The sequence below is a fragment of the Pongo pygmaeus genome, chromosome 2 (assembly GCF_028885625.2).
Source record: "Pongo pygmaeus isolate AG05252 chromosome 2, NHGRI_mPonPyg2-v2.0_pri, whole genome shotgun sequence".
Lineage (NCBI taxonomy): Eukaryota > Metazoa > Chordata > Mammalia > Primates > Hominidae > Pongo > Pongo pygmaeus.
In genome coordinates this window covers 115,192,749-115,211,188 of record NC_085930.1, presented here as the reverse complement: position 1 = coordinate 115,211,188, position 18,440 = coordinate 115,192,749, and the positions used below count along the sequence as shown (strand labels likewise).

Here is an 18,440-nt window from a genome sequence, read left to right as displayed (position 1 = left end):
TGTTGTAAGTGGAGCCGAGAAGCCTTGAAAATAGTTGTATTGAGGACTATTGCAGATGACAAACTCTGCCATTCCCAAACGTTGCTGAGTACTGGAGTCATTTGCTGAGCTATTAAAAAATACAATTATAGGTCCTTATCCCCAACCTGGAATTAGCAAACCAGGTCTCCAGTTTCAGAGATCTGGACTTAATCTCACTAAAGGAACTCATGGTTCCCCAATAATAAAATAATGATAGTCTTTAATACCTAACAAAACAGGAAGGCCCCAGAAATCACCTCACTGCTTTCTGCAGTAACAAGTTTTTTTTGGTCCATGACTCTTACTTGCCTAAGTGGAGAAACACCCATTTAATTCACCCTTCATTATGAGAATTAAGCAACTGTTTGAAACTTTTGGAGAAAGTTTTTGATGACCCTTTATTCAGGGACCAGTTGCCCAATATTTGGCTGTTTTTGCTCTTTCACATTTAGAAAGTTCACCTTTTATTAGTGAGTGCCCCTAATGAAGGAAGGCAGGCAAAGGGCTGACATTTTTGACAGGATCTTGGAGCTGGAAAAGCTGAAAGGTTGGACCTTAGGAGTCATCTGGTCAAACTTTCCCTTTAGCAAAGGAATTCTTTGACCAAAAGAAATTTGACACAGAAGTTGGTTTATAAAACCAGGCTTGTCTGAATGAGCAAGTAGAAGAGGGCCAAGGGACCATTTCACTTACCCTCCCATCCCTTCCTTTAAGTCTCAGGCATCCCTATGGAACACCTAGGAACCTTGATTAAAGTTGTACAAATCACTGGCCCAATTCCAATTTTACAGGTGGGCAAACAGGCCCAGAGGGAGTTTTCCTACCCAGAGTCAGGCAGCCCTTCCAGTTCTTGACCTCTTGGGACCAAAAGTGGGGTTACACTGTTGTTCAGAAGTAGAGGATCTGGATTAGGAAAAGCCATGTAATATTTATCTCTAGTATTTAACACAGTGTCTGGCACTTAGGAGGGCCTTAAGAAATACAGTACCTCAGTGATTGTGTATTTAGTAAATTCTGGGGAAAGCTGCTGAAGTAGCCTTGAAGCCTACAGATACCAGTGTTGTCTGGTTGTATTTGTTAGGATTCTTGGTTGCAGGTGACAGAAGCCATTAGACAAAAAAGGGGGTTTCACTGAAAGGATTCTGGGGGAAATGACTAGCCAAGACTTCAGAAAGGCAGGATGTATGTGGGCTTCAGGAGCCTTGGGAGTTGGGGTCACAACATTGCAGGCCTTCTCCACCTGTGTCCCACTATTTCTTCCATTATTGCTCAGAGCAAGACTAGATGCATTTGCTTCTTTGACTTCTTAGCAGGAAACAAGGCTGTAAACAGTGCCAGAGCTTTTTTTTTTTTTTTTTTTTTTGGAGACAGAGCCTTGCTCAATTGCCCAGATTGGAGTGCAGTGGCACGATCTCAGCTTACTGCATCCTCCGTCTCCTGGGTTCAAGCAATTCTGCCTCAGCCTTTCGAGTAGCTGGGATTACAGGCGTGCACCACCACGCCCAGTTAATTTTTGTATTGTTAGTAGAGACGGGGTTTCACCATGTTGGCCAGGCTGGTCTCAAATTCCTGACCTCAGGTGATCCTCCAGTCTTGGCCTCCCAAAGTGCTGGGATTACAGGCATGAGCCACTGCGCCTGTGAGTTTCACGTGACAGCTTTGCTACCCAGAGAGAGTACTAGATCGAAAATCCTTAGGAAGGACTCTGGTTGATGTAGCTTAACCAGTCAGGGTCCTTCACAAGAGGTATTCCTGGCAAGGGGGTAGCCTCCCATTTGAGGCTGTTAAAATAATGTGCACACTTCAGTAGGTTGTTAGAAGTGGCCTCCTGGTCAGTGAATCATCAGTGGGATCAGATGAAAGTTATTCCTACCAGTTATCTAAGAAATAGGAAACTTGAAGGTTCTGCTAAGAACTAAGTCCACACAGAATGCTGGAGATCGTGCTGCAAAATGAAGACTCATTTATTTGTGAGTGGTAGTCCATGAAATCTTTCTTTGCCAGCAGGCGTTCAGCAATCTGGATTTTATATTCTATCAAGACAAAGAGTAGAGATGACTCAAACATTTCTAACATTTATAGAGCACTTAGTGACATGCCCCTGGTACTTCCCTAAACATTTTACATGTGTCATCTCCTTTAATTCTCACAAGAACGCTATGGTCTAAGTATTATTCCAATTTAAAAGAGAAGGTTGGGGAGAGTGACACACACCTGGACTTACAGCACTTTGGGAGGCCGAGGCGGGAAGATTGCTTGAGGCCAGAAGTTGGATACCAGCCTGGGCAACATAAGAAGACCCCCTTCTCTACCGCTTCCCCACTCCCGCCAAAAAAATTAGCCGGGCAATGTGGCACGTGCCTGTAGTCCCAGCTACTCAGGAGGCTGAGGCAGGAGGATCGCTTGAGCCCAGGAGTTCGAGATCGCAGTGAGCTATGATCATTCCACTGTACTGCAGCCTGGGTAAGAGAGACCCTGTCGCTAAATAAATAAATAAATATACCTGAGTTGGAATATCGGCTCTGGAGACCTTAGTGTAATGTTTAAGTATTTACTCACCTATTAAATGGGACTAAAGGCATTTTCTTCTCAAGACTATATATAGCACACCACTAAGCCCTCTAGATATCATATTGGACCAGGGATGAAGCGGGGATGCGCTAGGCATCCCGGTTTGTCACCAGGGGGCGTGCGAGGCCCTCAGCTTGGCGGGCGGCGAGGCGAGGCGAGGCCGGCGCGGGGACGACGGGGGCCGGCCTGCGTGCGCATGCGCCGTGGTAAAAGGCCGGTACCTCGGGCAAGATGGCTACGAAGAGTCTCGCTTCCCGCCTCCGGGGCTCCCGGCGTTTTCTGAGCGGCTTCGTGGCTGGGGCTGTAGTGGGAGCTGCGGGAGCTGGGCTCACGGCCCTGCAGTTCTTCCGGAGTCAGGGCGCTGAGGGAGCGTTGACAGGGAAGCAGCCGGATGGTAAGTCTGTGGGCCCGTCCTCCTTTCCCTGGCCCAGGTTTCGGGCTCCGACTCCTACCTGGGGTGTGAATGGCAGTCCTTGACGGACAGCCTTCACCGTTTGCTGGGCCCCGAGCCTGACCCTTGGTTTCTGACCTTTATTCTCCCGGCTCGGCCTCCCCTCGCCACCTCGCGTCTCTCCAGCTTCCCTCATGTCCTTCCTTCCCCCGGGCATCTTCGTTTTCTGCACAGAACCACCCCCTCGCCCGACTTTCTTCCCCCTAGTTACTCATCGCGATATCTATGTTTTAATGTCTGTGTCCTCCACTAAGATTGTTAGCTCCGTAAGACTTGAGACTATGTCTGTTTTGGTCTCCATCATCTAACCAGCACAGTACCTGGTACATAATTGGCATTCAGTAAGTATGAATGAAGGAATAAATTAATACATAGTTTTAGTAGATTAGTTAACTGCCCTTCTTTCGTCATTGTTCAGTTGAAGAATACCTGCTATCTCTCCAAAGTGTATAAAAACTCATGTTGCAATGGGTATCTTATATTTGACCAAAAAAAAAAAATTAACACGTGCTCATTTCTTGCACTTTGCGGACGTGCTAATTTAACTTGCTCCTTTGGATACTTGGCATCTAGCAAGAGAACTACCCCCTTGGTGGGTTGAGGATTTGAGAAGGCATCAGGGGAGGATTATCTCGAAACTGACTCACTATTGAATGTGTGCTTGGTTTCTCTCACTAGGAAAAACAGTACCAGTTTTACTGTCATCTTGCAACAGCACACATATCAGTGCTTCAGAGATGATTTGGAAATTTGATGTGAAAGACTAATACGATCAAGTCTTTATTCAAAAGTTAATGCAGTAGCTGCATTTTATTCACTGATTATAGGCAAATCAGTACTTTGCCTACTGTCTATTTTCGTCATCTCATAAGTAATTGCAAAAATGAGATTTTCTGGTTGATTAGACTTCTGAGCCAGTCCTTTGTAAATCACACTGCTCTCCTTTTCCTTATAATCTTTGATTATTAAGAGCCACTAATTGTGTGTGTGTGTTTTTTTTTTTGTCTCTGTCCCCCTTTTTTTTTTTTTTTTTTTTTCATTTTTAGGATCTGCGGAAAAGGCTGTCTTGGAACAATTTGGATTCCCTTTAACTGGAACAGAGACAAGGTGTTACACTAATCACGCTTTGTCTTATGATCAGGCAAAGCGGGTGCCTAGATGGGTTCTTGAACATATTTCCAAAAGCAAGATAATGGGTAGGTGGTTGGATAAAAAAATGGAAGTAACAGTATTTATGAAAGATGTCTCCAAATTTAAAACAGGGATGATTATTAATATTCTCAACATTTTTCATATCATAGCACATGTAGAAAATTATATTTATATAGCTTACTGGTTAAATCAACCCTGCCTGGCAGCCAGAAAGCCAGACCCTTTCCAGCTGTCTCAGGGCTGAAAATACCCATATCTTGACACACTAGTTGGGAGGCTCTGTCATAAATATTACAGCAATGAACACCATTCAGTTTTACCTTAACAAATATTTATGTGCCTGCTATGTGTCTGGCACACTGTGATAACCCTTGGGGACCTATGTGTGACCAGAGTAGAGGATCTCTACCCCAATGACACTTTGAGTTGGGAGAGTGGGTTGACCTATCAAACAAATAATTTTGGATGTATAATTACAATAATTTTTCCAAAGGAAGTGATTGCAAGTTAGTGTAGTATAATTAAGGAACAGTAAAAAGTTTGATGAGAGGCTGGGCGTGGTGGCTCACACCTGTAATCCCAGTACTTTGGGAGGCTGAGGCGTTTGAGCTCAGGAGTTTGAGATGAGCCTGGCCAACATGGCAAAACCCCGCTTCTACAAAAAATACAAAAATTAGCTGGATGTGGTGGTGCACCTCTGTGGTTCCAGCTACTTGGGGGACTGAGATGGGAGGATCTCTTGAGCCCAGGAGGTGGGGGTTGCAGTGAGCCAAGATCGCAGCACCACACTCCAGCATAGGCAACAGAGGGAGATCGTGTCTCAAAAAAAAAAAAAAAAAAGTGTGATGAGAGATTATTAACAGAAGAACCTGATTTTGATTAGTAAGGCTTCTCTGAAAAAGTGGACTGAAGAGTGAATGGAAATTACTTAGGCAGGGGTTGAATATGCCATGGGATGTGGAGAGGAGCGTTCTAGGAAGAAAGGAACACTTGCATCTTTGGAGGCCCCCAATGTGGAGAGGAGTTTTGTTCTTTTAGGGAAGTAAAAGAGTTCCAGTAGGTGAATGAGGGAGAAGGTGATGTGAAATGAGGCTGGAGAAGTAGGCAGGTGTGTCAATTTATTCATGTGTCCTTATGTCTTGATAGGGTCCTGTAGAATTACCAGATCTTGATAATTAATGTCAAATTGGTTTCTAGGTAGATTCTTCAAGTTTACACTCCTACCATCATTGTTTGTTCTCTCTCTCAACCTTCACCCATGGTGAGCATTATTGAGCTTTACCAATTTAATACTCATTTTACTTGTGTTTATTGATTATCAGTGAGAGTTAACGTGTTGTGAATTAGTCTTTTTTGGTAAGTTATTCTTTACCTATTTCAGTTGGGGTATTCTCTTTTGAATTTATTTGTAAAAGTTCTTTTATTTATTAAGGATATTACCTTTTGTCACAGTTGTTTTGTTCCCTTTTGTTATTTGCTTTTTAATTTGCTTTGTGTTCCACATATTCTCCTTTGCTTTAAAATGGTGCTATGGCTATGCATATTAAAATGCTGATATTAAAGTTAGTGTGTGCCATTCTAGAGTGCACAGCAACCAGCAGAATAACAGGAGGCTTGGAATGTACTTGCTGTTAGAGAGGAACTGATGTAAGTGAAAACTTTATCAAGCATATAAGAAAACCTGGGCATTTTATATTATATAATAAGTCTTGTGAGCTGTGTACTTTTGAGGCAATAAAATAGAGCCAATTAATATTATTTGAAAATAGGGAGCAATGTACCTGTGTTTTACTTGATTTTAATGTAAAAGGTCTTCTATTTTCAGTAATGATGGACTGAGTTATTCAGATAGAATCTTCCTGCTGAAAACAGAAAATGTTAGTATATAAAAAGTGTATATCTGTATTTTTTTTACTTTTTTTTTTTGAGAGGGGTTTTTGCTATGTTGCCTAGGCTAGTCTTGAATTTCTGAGTTCAAGTGACCCTCCTGCCTCAGCCTCCTGAGTAGCTGGGATTACAGGTATGTCCCACTATGCCCAACTAAAAGTATATCTTTTAAAAAATGACTTAAGAAAAATGAAGAGCCAGCAGCATAGTGGAGAATTGCCAGGCTAGTGTTTGTGGGAGAAAGCCAGAATCCAAAGAGGTAAGCGAATCTTGGCAAACCAAAGCCACATTTGCCTTTGAATTCACAGCATTATGGGGTGAGGAGGATTGAAGGAAAGACCTAAGGCTCACCCAAGGTAGGTTGTCCTGTAGGTCTTGCAGTGTAGGAGACCCTTCCTGTGTTACCCTGGAACTCCAAAGGGCTAATCCTCAGGGAAGAGTGAACTAGAACTAACTTCCCTGCCCACTCTTAGGGACTGCATGGAAGGTTGTCTTGGCACTGAACAGAGAAAGTTCAAAAGGAAGATAAAAAGTTTGTTCCAGAGAAGGTAAAGTCAAAAACTGGCTATCATGCAGACTTAACAGCCCAAATCTGTGCATCGAGAGGAGATCAGGGAACCTTAATCCCTGAGCATGGTTTAGTATGGTTCTCCACTGGGAATACTGCTAGACACCTTACAGCAGTAAATTTACATCTTTTCTCAAGGAAGGTATCTTTTTAGGTTTTTGGAAATTCCTGCAAATTGCTTTTCCAGGGCAGTAAGCACCAGCCAAAGATAACTAGGGGTAGAAGGAAGTGATTCCAATGGTAATGACACTTAGAAATTTACTAATGATAATTTTTCTGTATTATTCTTTATAAAGTGATTCTAAAAAGCTACATATATGATACTTTACTGTAAACTTTGGGATCTGATACTAAATTTTTCTTGGCTGAATGAAATCACCTTGGAATCAGTGACTTCTTGTTCTCCATTTTACACTTCTTTGAATAACAGTCTGAGTATGTTTCATTTGTTGTCATAACTTTTGTAGTTTAAGAAAGTCTCACCTCACGATAGTGCAATAGGTAGTGTTAGGATTTGCTAATGTTCTCTGTGACAAACCATTCTGGAGGTGTTAGAAAATAAATAAAATCTGAGATTTCTTCTCTCCTATGTGGTACCCAGATATTCTGTTTTATAAATTTCTGGGTGGAGCTCATAACTTAAATGTTTATTTTGTCATGGTTCAAGAGGCGGTAAGCAAGATATCAGAGACACTCCTCTCCCCAAGGCTGTGCCTGCCTAGAACAAATTGTTTTGTGTCTATATATATCCATTATTTCAGTACACATAAACTTGTCAAATACAATCGTACAAAATACAATACATGGGTGTCTTTTTTAAAAAACAAGGGTTTATTTAGTAGCCAAGCTTTTTATATAGTTTAGTGTTTTGATTGGTGATTGTTTTTACTTAAATACTATTCAGAGGAGTTTTTCTTTAACTGGAAAGGCCAGAGTCAAAATTATATGAGATAGCTACACTGTATGAAAAGCATTCTTTCCTAGACTAGTACTTTCTAAATTCAGATGAAGTATCTGAACTATCCCAGGAACTTGAGACATGCATGCAGTCCCTAATGCTAGCTGCTTGTAGAGACACCAGCCAGTAGCAACCAGCTTGCCTTGCTTAGAGAATCTTGAGGGACATTTGTCTACTGATAACATATCCATTTTATGTGTTTTTCTTCAGGTGATGCAGACAGAAAGCATTGTAAATTTAAGCCTGATCCCAATATCCCTCCAACCTTCAGTGCCTTCAATGAAGATTATGTTGGAAGTGGGTGGTCACGAGGACACATGGCTCCAGCAGGAAATAACAAATTTTCAAGTGTAGGCATAGTTTGGGGGAGGGATGGGAATATGGGGCTGATGTTATGCATGCAACAGGAATTACAGATTTAAAAACCTAGGAGCCAAACCTTAAAACTGGAGAATTTCCATATTCTTATTTTTCTTCCTGACTTTATTTCTCTTCTTTCAATCACATACCGAGACATTTTTAAACAGGTTGAATGAGGAAAACTAAGTGCTATATGAAGGGAACTGTAAAGCCACTGGGAGCTGAAGCTACTCACTTTTATTTGTTTATTTTTTTGAGACGGAGTCTCACTCACTCTGTTGCCCAGGTCGGAACACAGTGGCTTGATCTTGGCGCACTGCAACCTCTGCTTCCCAAGTTCAAGCAACTCTTGTGCCTCAGCCTCCTGAGTAGCTGGGATTACAGGGGTGCGTCACCATGCTCAGCTAATTTTTGTTTGTTTGTTTGTTTATTTATTTTTTGAGATGGAGTCTCTTTCTGTCGCCCAGGCTGGAGTACAATGGCACGATCTCGGCTCACTGTAACCTCCGCCTCCCGGGTTCAAGTGATTCTCCTGCCTCAGCCTCCCAAGTAGCTGGGATAACAGGTGCCCACCACCACACTCAGCTGTTTTGTATTTTTAGTAGAGACGGGGTTTCACCACGTTGGCCAGGCTGGTCTCAAACTCCTGACCTCAGGTGATCCACCTGCCTCGGCCTCCCAAAGTGCCGGGATTACAGGCATGAGCCACTGTGCTCAGCCACTCACGTATTTTTAATTAGTTAATTAGAGTCTCGCTTTGATGCCTAGGCTGGAGTACAGTGGTGGAATCATAGCTTACTGTAGTCTTGAACTCCTAGGCTTATATGGTCCTCTTTCCTCAGCTTCCCGAGTAACTAGGACTACAGTCGTGTTCCATCAGGCCTGGCTAATTTATTTTGAAAAATTTTTTTAATTTGTAGAAATTTATAGAAAAGGTGAAAAAATAGTACAACAAACATTGATACATTAACTTTACATATACATACGTAAATTCTGCAACCATTGACAAAGTTGCAGACATGTTTTATTTCTAAATAAATTGTTAAGGAGTATGCATCATCTAAGAATGAGGATGTTTATATATATGAATATATATAAATACAAGTATCATACCAAGAAGTGTATACTAATACATTTTTATATATTTGTGCCGTAATATTATCTAAAATATAATGTATAGTCAGCTTTCCCACATGGTCCTAATTATGACCTTTATAGCTTTTTTGATTCAGTATTCAATCATGAATCACACATTACATTTAGTTACCATATTTCTTCAGTCTTCTTTAATCTAGAATGATTTCCCTGCCAAAAAGTGGGAGGAGTGTCTTTCATGATATTGACGTTTGTTATGTGAACTGTTGGTGATGATGTCATTAAGATAGTAATTCTCAACCTTCGACACTCATTATAATCACCTGGAGAAGTTTTCACAATCCTGATGCCCAGACCTGAACCTCATACTTATAAAATTGGAAACTCTCAGGGATGAGACCCGGGCATCAATATCAATATTTTTAAAGCTCCCTAGATTATTCCAGTGTGCACCTAAGATTGAGAGCGACTGCTTGAAGAGAAGGTACTTGTAGCATTGGCAGTTAGTATAGATCAGTGAGGAAATTACAGTGAGGTAGAGCCTTGTATATTTGGGTGAGAAATGTGAAGTGAAAGAACACATAGTGGCCACATATTCAGAAGAACAACGACGTTTTCTCTGCCACTTTTGAACTAGTATGTTTGTACTGTACTAAAATAACTTTTGTGAAAATTGATCTCTATTGAGAAACTCTTTGCCAGAGGCTTAAAACCAGAATTTGCCCTTAAGCTTTGTGTTGGAAATATTTAGTTCTTAGAATTCACATTATAGGTTTGGATTTTATAATTGATAAGCCTACCTGACTACTTACTTTATAGTCCTCATTTTGAATAATTATTATAAGAGCTTTCTGTCCTGGAATAATGGCTTTCATTTATTGAAACAAGTAGTCAATAATTGCCTAGCACTAATGTATAAATAAGAAAATGTTTTTCTGTGTCTTTTTAATAAAATATCTTTTAAAGGGGAAAGCATTTCAGTGCAAGTTACTATGTTTCTTTCTTTACAGAAAGCCATGGCTGAAACCTTTTACCTTTCTAACATTGTGCCTCAGGATGTTGATAATAATTCTGGATATTGGAACAGGTGAGGGATGAGAGTTTTAGAAACATGATTCTATGGAAGATAAATGAAGTGACAGGAGAATGTACTGATGTGCCTATTAGCTGTTTCTGTCTTTGTTTTTCAAAAGCTAAGCCTCTGAAGGTAAGTACTTTGGGCCAGTTTTCTTTGCTGTGTTTTGGGAGTACAGTCTTCTACAGAATATCAGACTTCAAAACATAGCCTGCCTTTTTGATCATGTTTGCCGCTGTTCAAAAGTCAAGTTTTGAAAGAAATGACTCAAAATAATAATCTTAATTATTGAGGCAGCATCTTTTTTGAGTGTGTTTAGTGAACACTATTATTTTCTCTTGTATTCCAATATTTCTTAGCTTTTTTAAAAAAACAGTTTTGTATTTCAAGAGCTCCTGAGCTTTAGGCCAGGGTCAGTGGTTCATGTCGATAGTTTCAGCACTTTGAGAGGCCGAGGCAGAATTGCTTGAGGCCAGGAGTTTGAGACTGGCCTGGGACATTGTGAAGCCTTGTCTCTACTAAAAATTTAAAAAATTAACCAAGTGTGGTGGTCCATGCCTGTAATCCCAGCTACTCAGGAGGCTGAGGTGGGAGAATCACTTGAGCCCAGGAGTTTGAGGGTATAGTGAGTGGTGATTGTGCCACTGCACTCCAGTCTAGACAACAGAGCAAGACCCTGTCTCAAAAAAAAAAGTTCCTGAACTTAAAAGAAGTTGGGGTATAGTTTAATGTAACTGTTAACCAGTTTTTTTGTTTGTTTGTTTTTTGTTTTTCTGAGACAAAGTCTTACACTGTCGCCCGGGCTGGTGTGCAGTGGCACAATCTCGGCTCACTACAACCTCTGCCTCCTGGGTTCAAGCGATTCTCCTGCCTCAGCCTCCCGAGTAGCTGGGATTATAGGCACACGCCACCACACCCAGCTAATTTTTGTATTTTTAGTAGACATGGGGTTTCACTATGTTGGCCAGGCTAGTCTTGAACGCCTGACCTCGTGATATGCCCACCTTGGCCTCCCAAAGTGCTGGGATTACAGGCATGAGCCACCATGCACGGCCACTATTAACCAGTTTTTGATAGAACCTAACTAAAATAATCTGGGCCTTCTACATTTTTCTGACACTGTCAGGTGGTTTCTTTATGCATCTAAAACTAACAGTTTGAGGTTCTTTCAGGCTATTGTGTTTTTCCCCATATAGTACTTTGTGGTTTAAAATAATGAAGAGAGCACCCTGCACCGAGAGACTTCAGCAGTTATCAGTCATGGCAACATTTGTTTCATCTACATACCCTCACTTTGCCCCACTCAGATTATTTTGAGCAGATTGCAGATATTTTATCCATAAATGTTTCGTTATATATATTTAGAAGATAAGGATTCTTTTAAAATATAACCACAGTATTATTAATGCCCTTAAAGAATTTAACAATAATTCTTTATTACCAATTTTATAGTCAGTGTTCAAATTTTCCTGGTTGTCTTTAATTTTTTGTTGTTGTTGGTTGGTTTGAACCAGGATTCAAACAAGATAGACACAAAAATTTGGTTGATATATCTCTTTAGTTCCTATTAATCTGTAGGTTTTCCTTTCTTTTTTTTTTTCCTCCATTCAAATTATCTGTTGAAGATCTAGGATGTTTGTCCTAGAGTTTACTTTCCATATTCTGGATTTGCTGATCGCATACCTGTGGAAGCATTTAACATTTTCTTTTCCCAAGAGATAAATTTCTGGGAGGAAAACTTTACCTTGTAATTGGACATATATATACATGCTATAAAAAATAATTTAAAAAAAATTTTTTAAGGCCAGTGAAGTGAAGCAGTGGGAGTAGAGAAGGAACAAAGAAGTATGTAACTGGTTGTGAACAATTAGTTGTAAACACCACTGCACTTATACCAGCCTATAAAAATAATTGGATTTTACTTTTTAGATAAGAAACTGAGGAATGAGGACATGCATTGTTATCTCTCATTTAGAAATCTCTCCCAAGTGGGCCGGGTGCAGTGGCTCATGCCTGTAATGCCAGCACTTTGGGAAGCCTAGGTGGGCAGATTGCTTGAGCTCAGGAGTTGGAGACCAGTCTGGGCAACGTGGCGAAACCATGTGTCTATTAAAAATAAAAAAAAAATTAGCCGGGTGTGGTGGCACACACCTAAAATCCCAGCTACTCGGGAGGCTGAGGCAGGAGAATCGCTTAAACCCAGGAGACGGAGGTTGCAGTGAGCTGAGCCTGGGTGACAGAGTGAGTGAGACTCCATCTCAAAAAAAAAAAAAAAAAAAAAAAAAATTCTTCCAACTGCAGTGTGAGAAAGTACATATTACAACTGCTTGCCATTTGGGCACCAGTAATCCTGGCTACTCAGGAGGTTGAGCCAGGAGAATCACTTGAACCTGGGAGGTGGAGGTTGCAGTGAGCTGAGATTGCACCATTGCACTCCAGCCTGGGTGACAGAGTGAGACTCCGTCTAAAAAAAAGAAAAAAAAAAAATACTTGCCATTTTTATCTGGTAAATTGACAAAAACAGATTTTAAATGATAAATCCCAGCATTATAAAGATTGTTGTGAAACTGCTGTGTTGTATTTTGGAGCTTATAGAGTAAATTGATATAACCCCATTAAAAATGTTAGTTTTACATATGATGACGAGTCTTTAAAATAAATTCATTCAGTAATTCTGGTCTTTGAAATTTATCCTAAGGAATTGATACAATGTTGCATTATATAAGAAATGTTAACATAAGCCCAATTGTCCTGCAAGAGGAATGGTTAAATAAAGTATATCATCTTGTTCGAATGATATATAATTCTTGAAAGCTGGTTGGGAACTATGGCATTAAAAAAAGTTTTAAGTTCATGAAATTTGAATTCCAGAATGTACTCTGAGTGCACACAAAGAAAAATGTAGATAGTTTTGTTAGTGTATGTGATTTTTAAGTTTTTTCTGTGCAGTAAGCAAACTGGGAAAATAATTGTTTATATGCTTATAATGTTTTGTGCCATGTTCTTGTTTATTTCTCAAATGCAGTTTTTCTTGGTATCTTTCATAGGGATTGATATGATTTGCTGCTGTCTTACATGTATATATGTGAGAATATCATACTTTTTTTATTTGTTTTTCAGAATAGAAATGTACTGTCGAGAGCTGACAGAAAGGTTTGAAGATGTTTGGGTGGTATCTGGGCCTTTGACCTTACCTCAGACTGGAAGCGATGGAAAGAAAATAGTTAGTTACCAGGTGAGGATGTTTAATAGTCAGGTTTATGTTATCTGTATGAGATTATAATCTCACTTTGCATTCTGCTTTTTATTTTTATTTTTATCATTTTAAAAAAATTTTGCATTCTACTTTTTAATTTCACTTATTCAACAATATTTATTGAACACCTATTAGGAATCATAGGCATAGAGAATATAGTGATGGATAAAAGCAACTATTGACTTCAAGGAACTCACAGTTTAGAGTGGAAAACAGATGTTAACAATTAATTACATTAAAGTGTGACGTGCTGTAATAGAGGTAAACACACACAGTGTGGTCTTGTGAAAGGACTGATGGGCTCTACTCATATGGGTCAGGAGTGTTTAAAAGAGGAAGTGATATTGAGCTATACCTTGATAGATAAGAGTCAGGAGTGGACCCTGAGGATTCCAGAGGATGGAGCAGGATGAGCACAGGACATTTGTGGTCAACATCAGGGTTTTGAGGTTTATATATCATTCATAAAAATTGGAGCTTATGGTACAAAACAGTGTGGGTGGCTCAAGGGGGATGAAGAGTTCCATAACAACAGGTGGACGGATGAGATAATATGCGACTTTCTATTCTATGATGAAGACTTGGGTTTTAATTTGTAGGCACTAAGAAGTCATAGATTTGTTTTAAGCGTGGGAGAAATGTGATATTTAGGTTTTATAAAGAGTATTTTGGCAGCAGCGTGTAAAGAGATAGGTGGGAAAAGGGAGCATTTGAAGGAGAGATTAGGGGCAAGGAGATGAGTTAGGACATACAAGCAGTTGGAGTGAGGAATAATAGAGGAACACAGGAAGGAGTAACCATGAATAAATAACTTGTTTGAGTGAGGAAGAGGGAGAAGTTCCAGGATAACAACTAGATTGCAGACCAGGTGCAGTGGCTCACGCCTGTAATCCCAGCACTTTGGGAGGCCGAGGCAGGCGATCACGAGGTCAGGAGTTCGAGACCAGCCTAGCCAATATGGTGAAACCCCATCTCTACTAAAAATACAAAAATTATCTGGGTGTGGTGGCGTGTGCCTGTAGTCCCAGCTACTTGGGAGTCCGAGGCAGAAGAATCGCTTGAACCCAGGAAGTGGAGGTTGCATTGAGCCGAGATCGGCACCACTGCACTCCAGCCTGGGCGACAGAGCAAGACTCCGTCTCAAAAAAAATAAAAATAAAAATAAAAATAAAATAAAAACAACCAGATTACAGTGTTACAGTGAGTTGAATAAATGGGAAGAAAAGCTTTTCTTCTAGAAGCTTCTTTTTTTAAATATGCAAGCTATGTGAGCACTTTTATAGACGAAAGAAAGAGAGATTAAAGATAGGAGAGTGTAATTAGTGGTGTGAGAGCTTCAGACATCTAATGTTGCTGGGAAATCCTTAGCTAGCCTTCCATATTGGCAGTTTACAGAGTGGTATACCTGAAGAGCAGATGTTCTTGGAAAAAGCGTAACATTTAATCTTATCATGCAGAAATATCCTGAGGGTTCTGCCAAGAGGGTGGCTGAAACGTTATACTCTGAGGCCTACAGAGGATAGGGAACAGGTGGAGTGAAGCAGAAGAGGTGGTAGAGTGAGTAAAAAGAAGCACTGAAGGACTTGCTAGTAAGGCCAAAGAGGAGGGGAGGGAACACCTAGCTCAGATCTGGAAATAAAGTAGATATTTAATAAATGCTGGTTAGGTAAATGATTACTTAAGTCTGTGATAAAATTTAATAACCTGAGGAACAGATTGAGGAACCACCGCCCCACCCCCCCCGCCAAAAAAACAAAACTTTTAGAGTATATTCTGTCCATTTGACTTGCTTATTATCAGCTTGTCTAGATCAGATGTGCAGTAATGTCCAAGCATCCAAGGATTTGTATAGGTCCATATGAATAGCCCACTTTCTCTTTTTCCACACAAAATTATGACCCAACTACTTCTGTTTGTTAAGTGGAAATGATAGAGTAGTTGTTTTCAAGGATTCGTACACCCTTGGAAAATTCCAGTAGATATGGGAGTGAAGGAAGTCAAAGGAATTAGTATTTTAAAATGAATTCATTTAATTTCTCTCCTCTCAGATTAATTTCTCTCCTCTGATTAACTTGCTCATTTAATTTTAGTATATTTTATAGTCTTAGGAGAAAAAAAGGCTTAAAGCCCTCTGTATTATTTTTCAAATATTAATTATTCTTGGTCTTTGTTAAATCCTGTTTATTTTATATCAGAAAAGACGCTCTTCTAGCTTTGCCTTGTATATCTTAAGTGGTTAAATTACAGTTTTATTTGTGCTTTGTTTTTATAAAATTGAAAAATTTATATCACTAGCCTACTGTGTAGTAGAACAAAAATTTGTTCAATGTTTAAAAGGAAAAATTAACCAATAATTACAAGCATTTCACTATATATATTTTTGTGTGGCTATTTCTGTAAAGTGTATGTTGCCCAAGTGCTGTAGTGGAAAATGTATTGTTTTTCTTAAGTTGGATATAATTTTTAAAAATAGAACTGATAAAAATATATCTTCTAGTTCTTTCTGCTGAAAAGGCCCAGAAGAATTGGTATGTCATTAGCAATGAGCTCATCTTGAGACCCAGATATTGGTTTCTAAAAAGCATCTCCTTCTGAAAAGACTCAGCACTTAGAGAAATGACTGATTTAAGGGGTGGTACAGGGAGAGTACAAAGTGGAATATCATATGCCAGAAAGCCAAGGAAGTGCTCAGACAAATGGTGGGGATATATCAGAAGGACATGTGAATCAGCTTGAAGGAGCTCCCACTTACTGTATCTGGTGTTACTGAATATCAAAATAAAATGGATTGTAAACCTATTGAATTAAATAAGAATCCATACTCAATAAATATGTAAATACATAGGGTGTAAAGAAAAGCTTCTGCATACCATAGAATGTCAGTTAATAAATTTGCAAGAATGAAAGAGTTATACAAATCATTTTGCACACATCACCATAATTGATTCAGGCAAGAATCATCACTAACTAAAACTAGTGAGTGAATGTTTTATGAGGAATAGGGTATTTACATAGTCTAAAAGTATCTCCTCATACATTATTTATTAATCACAAAGTAAGAAATAACTTTACAGTGAAGAAACATCCCCTTACCCAAGTGATCAAGTTTAGTATTGCTAGTAATGGGACTTAGTGATACGCTGTACTTCCTGGTGTGATGCACTGAGTAGGATAAAATATCAGGCATACCCCAATTGAGGGACATTCTGTGAAACAGCTGACTTCTACTTTACAAAAGTCTTAGTGTCATAAAAGACAAAGGCCGAGAAACTACCTGTTCTAGATTAATGGATTAAAGAGTCATGCAAACAAAATGTGTAGTATGATCTTAGATTAGATCCTAGACCAGAAAAAAGTTGCTAAAAAGGATGTTATTGGGAGAATTGGCAACATTTGAGGCCTGTAAATTAGATAATTGTATATTTTCAGTATTAAATTTCCTGATTTTTAAAATTGTTCTGTGATTATGTAAGTAAATATCTTTGCTCTTAGGAAGTCATGTCCTGAAGTGTTCAGGAGTAAAAGGGTGTGTCTGTGACTTTTAAAAAGTGTAGAGAAAAGAGAAGAGAGTGATAAAGCAAATAGAACAAAATGTTAACAATTGGTAAATCTGAGTGAAGGATATAAAGGAAGGAGTTCTTTGTGCTGTTCTTACAAATCCTAAGCTTTTAATTAATTCAGAATTTAAAAATTATATGTTAAATATTATATAGATATTTAAAATATTAAAAGATATATTACAATAGTTTATCAGTGAAATGATACTCAAGCATGTTCAAGCTAGCCTTGAAGAGTTTCAAAAGAGACCTATCAGCTCTCCTCACCCTATTTAGTGTCATAATGATCAGTCGTGTGAGGTCAGTCAAGATCAGCTTCCTTTTGCTGTGCAGAAGCTCTTTAGTTTAATTAGATCCCATTTGTCAATTTTGGCTTTTGTTGCCATTGCTTTTGGTGTTTTAGACATGAAGTCCTTGCCCATGCCTATGTCCTGAATGGTAATGCCTAGGTTTTCTTCTAGGGTTTTTATGGTTTTAGGTCTAACATTTAAGTCTTTAATCCATCTTGAATTGATTTTTGTACAAGGTGTAAGGAAAGGATCCAGTTTCAGCTTTCTACATATGGCTAGCCAGTTTTCCCAGCACCATTTATTAAATAGGGAATCCTTTCCCCATTTCTTCTTTTTCTCAGGTTTGTCAAAGATCAGATAGTTGTAGATATGCGGCGTTATTTCTGAGGGCTCTGTTCTGTTCCATTGATCTATGTCTCTGTTTTGGTACCAGTACCGTGCTGTTTTGGTTACTGTAGCCTTGTAGTATAGTTTGAAGTCAGGTAGCGTGATGCCTCCAGCTTTGTTCTTTTGGCTTAGGATTGACTTGGCAATGCGGGCTCTTTTTTGGTTCCATATGAACTTTAAAGTAGTTTTTTCCAATTCTGTGAAGAAAGTCATTGGTAGCTTGATGGGGATGGCATTGAATCTGTAAATTACCTTGGGCAGTATGGCCATTTTCACGATATTGATTCTTCCTACCCATGAGCATGGAATGTTCTTCCATTTGTTTGTATCCTCTTTTATTTCCTTGAGCAGTGGTTTGTAGTTCTCCTTGAAGAGGTCCTTCATGTCCTTTGTAAGCTGGATTCCTAGGTATTTTATTCTCTTTGAAGCAATTGTGAATGGGAGTTCACTCATGATTTGGCTCTCTGTTTGTCTGTTGTTGGTGTATGAGAATGCTTGTGATTTTTGTACATTGATTTTGTATCCTGAGACTTTGCTGAAGTTGCTTATCAGCTTAATAATTCTCAGTAAACTATCGCAAGAACAAAAAACCAAACACCGCATGTTCTCACTCATAGGTGGGAATTGAACAGTGAGAACACATGGACACAGGAAGGGGAACATCACACTCTGGGGACTGTTGTGGGGTCGGGGGAGGGGGGAGGGATAGCACTGGGAGATATACCTAATGCTAGATGACGAGTTAGTGGGTGCAGCGCACCAGCATGGCACATGTATACATATGTAACTAACCTGCACATTGTGCACATGTA

At 39.4% G+C, this 18,440-nt stretch overlaps 1 protein-coding gene across 3 annotated transcripts in view; it reads left to right on the top strand.

Annotated features, from left to right (window-relative positions):
* The first annotated feature begins 2,775 nt into the window (after positions 1–2,775).
* EXOG (exo/endonuclease G) overlaps positions 2,776–18,440 on the top strand; it is a 28,845-nt gene continuing 13,180 nt past the window's right edge. Inside the window, exons 1-6 of one of the 3 annotated variants that reach the window (XM_054482442.2) lie at positions 2,796–2,986; positions 4,090–4,239; positions 5,397–5,456; positions 7,819–7,958; positions 10,074–10,150; positions 13,259–13,373. In XM_054482442.2, the coding sequence (XP_054338417.1) occupies positions 2,824–2,986; positions 4,090–4,239; positions 5,397–5,456; positions 7,819–7,958; positions 10,074–10,150; positions 13,259–13,373 (705 nt within the window). In that variant the 5' untranslated portion in view covers positions 2,796–2,823. Of the gene's footprint in view, positions 2,987–4,089; positions 4,240–5,392; positions 5,457–7,818; positions 7,959–10,073; positions 10,151–13,258; positions 13,374–18,440 lie in introns of those variants that run through there. The other 2 variants (XM_054482443.2, XM_063662019.1) reach the window with 2 other exon arrangements.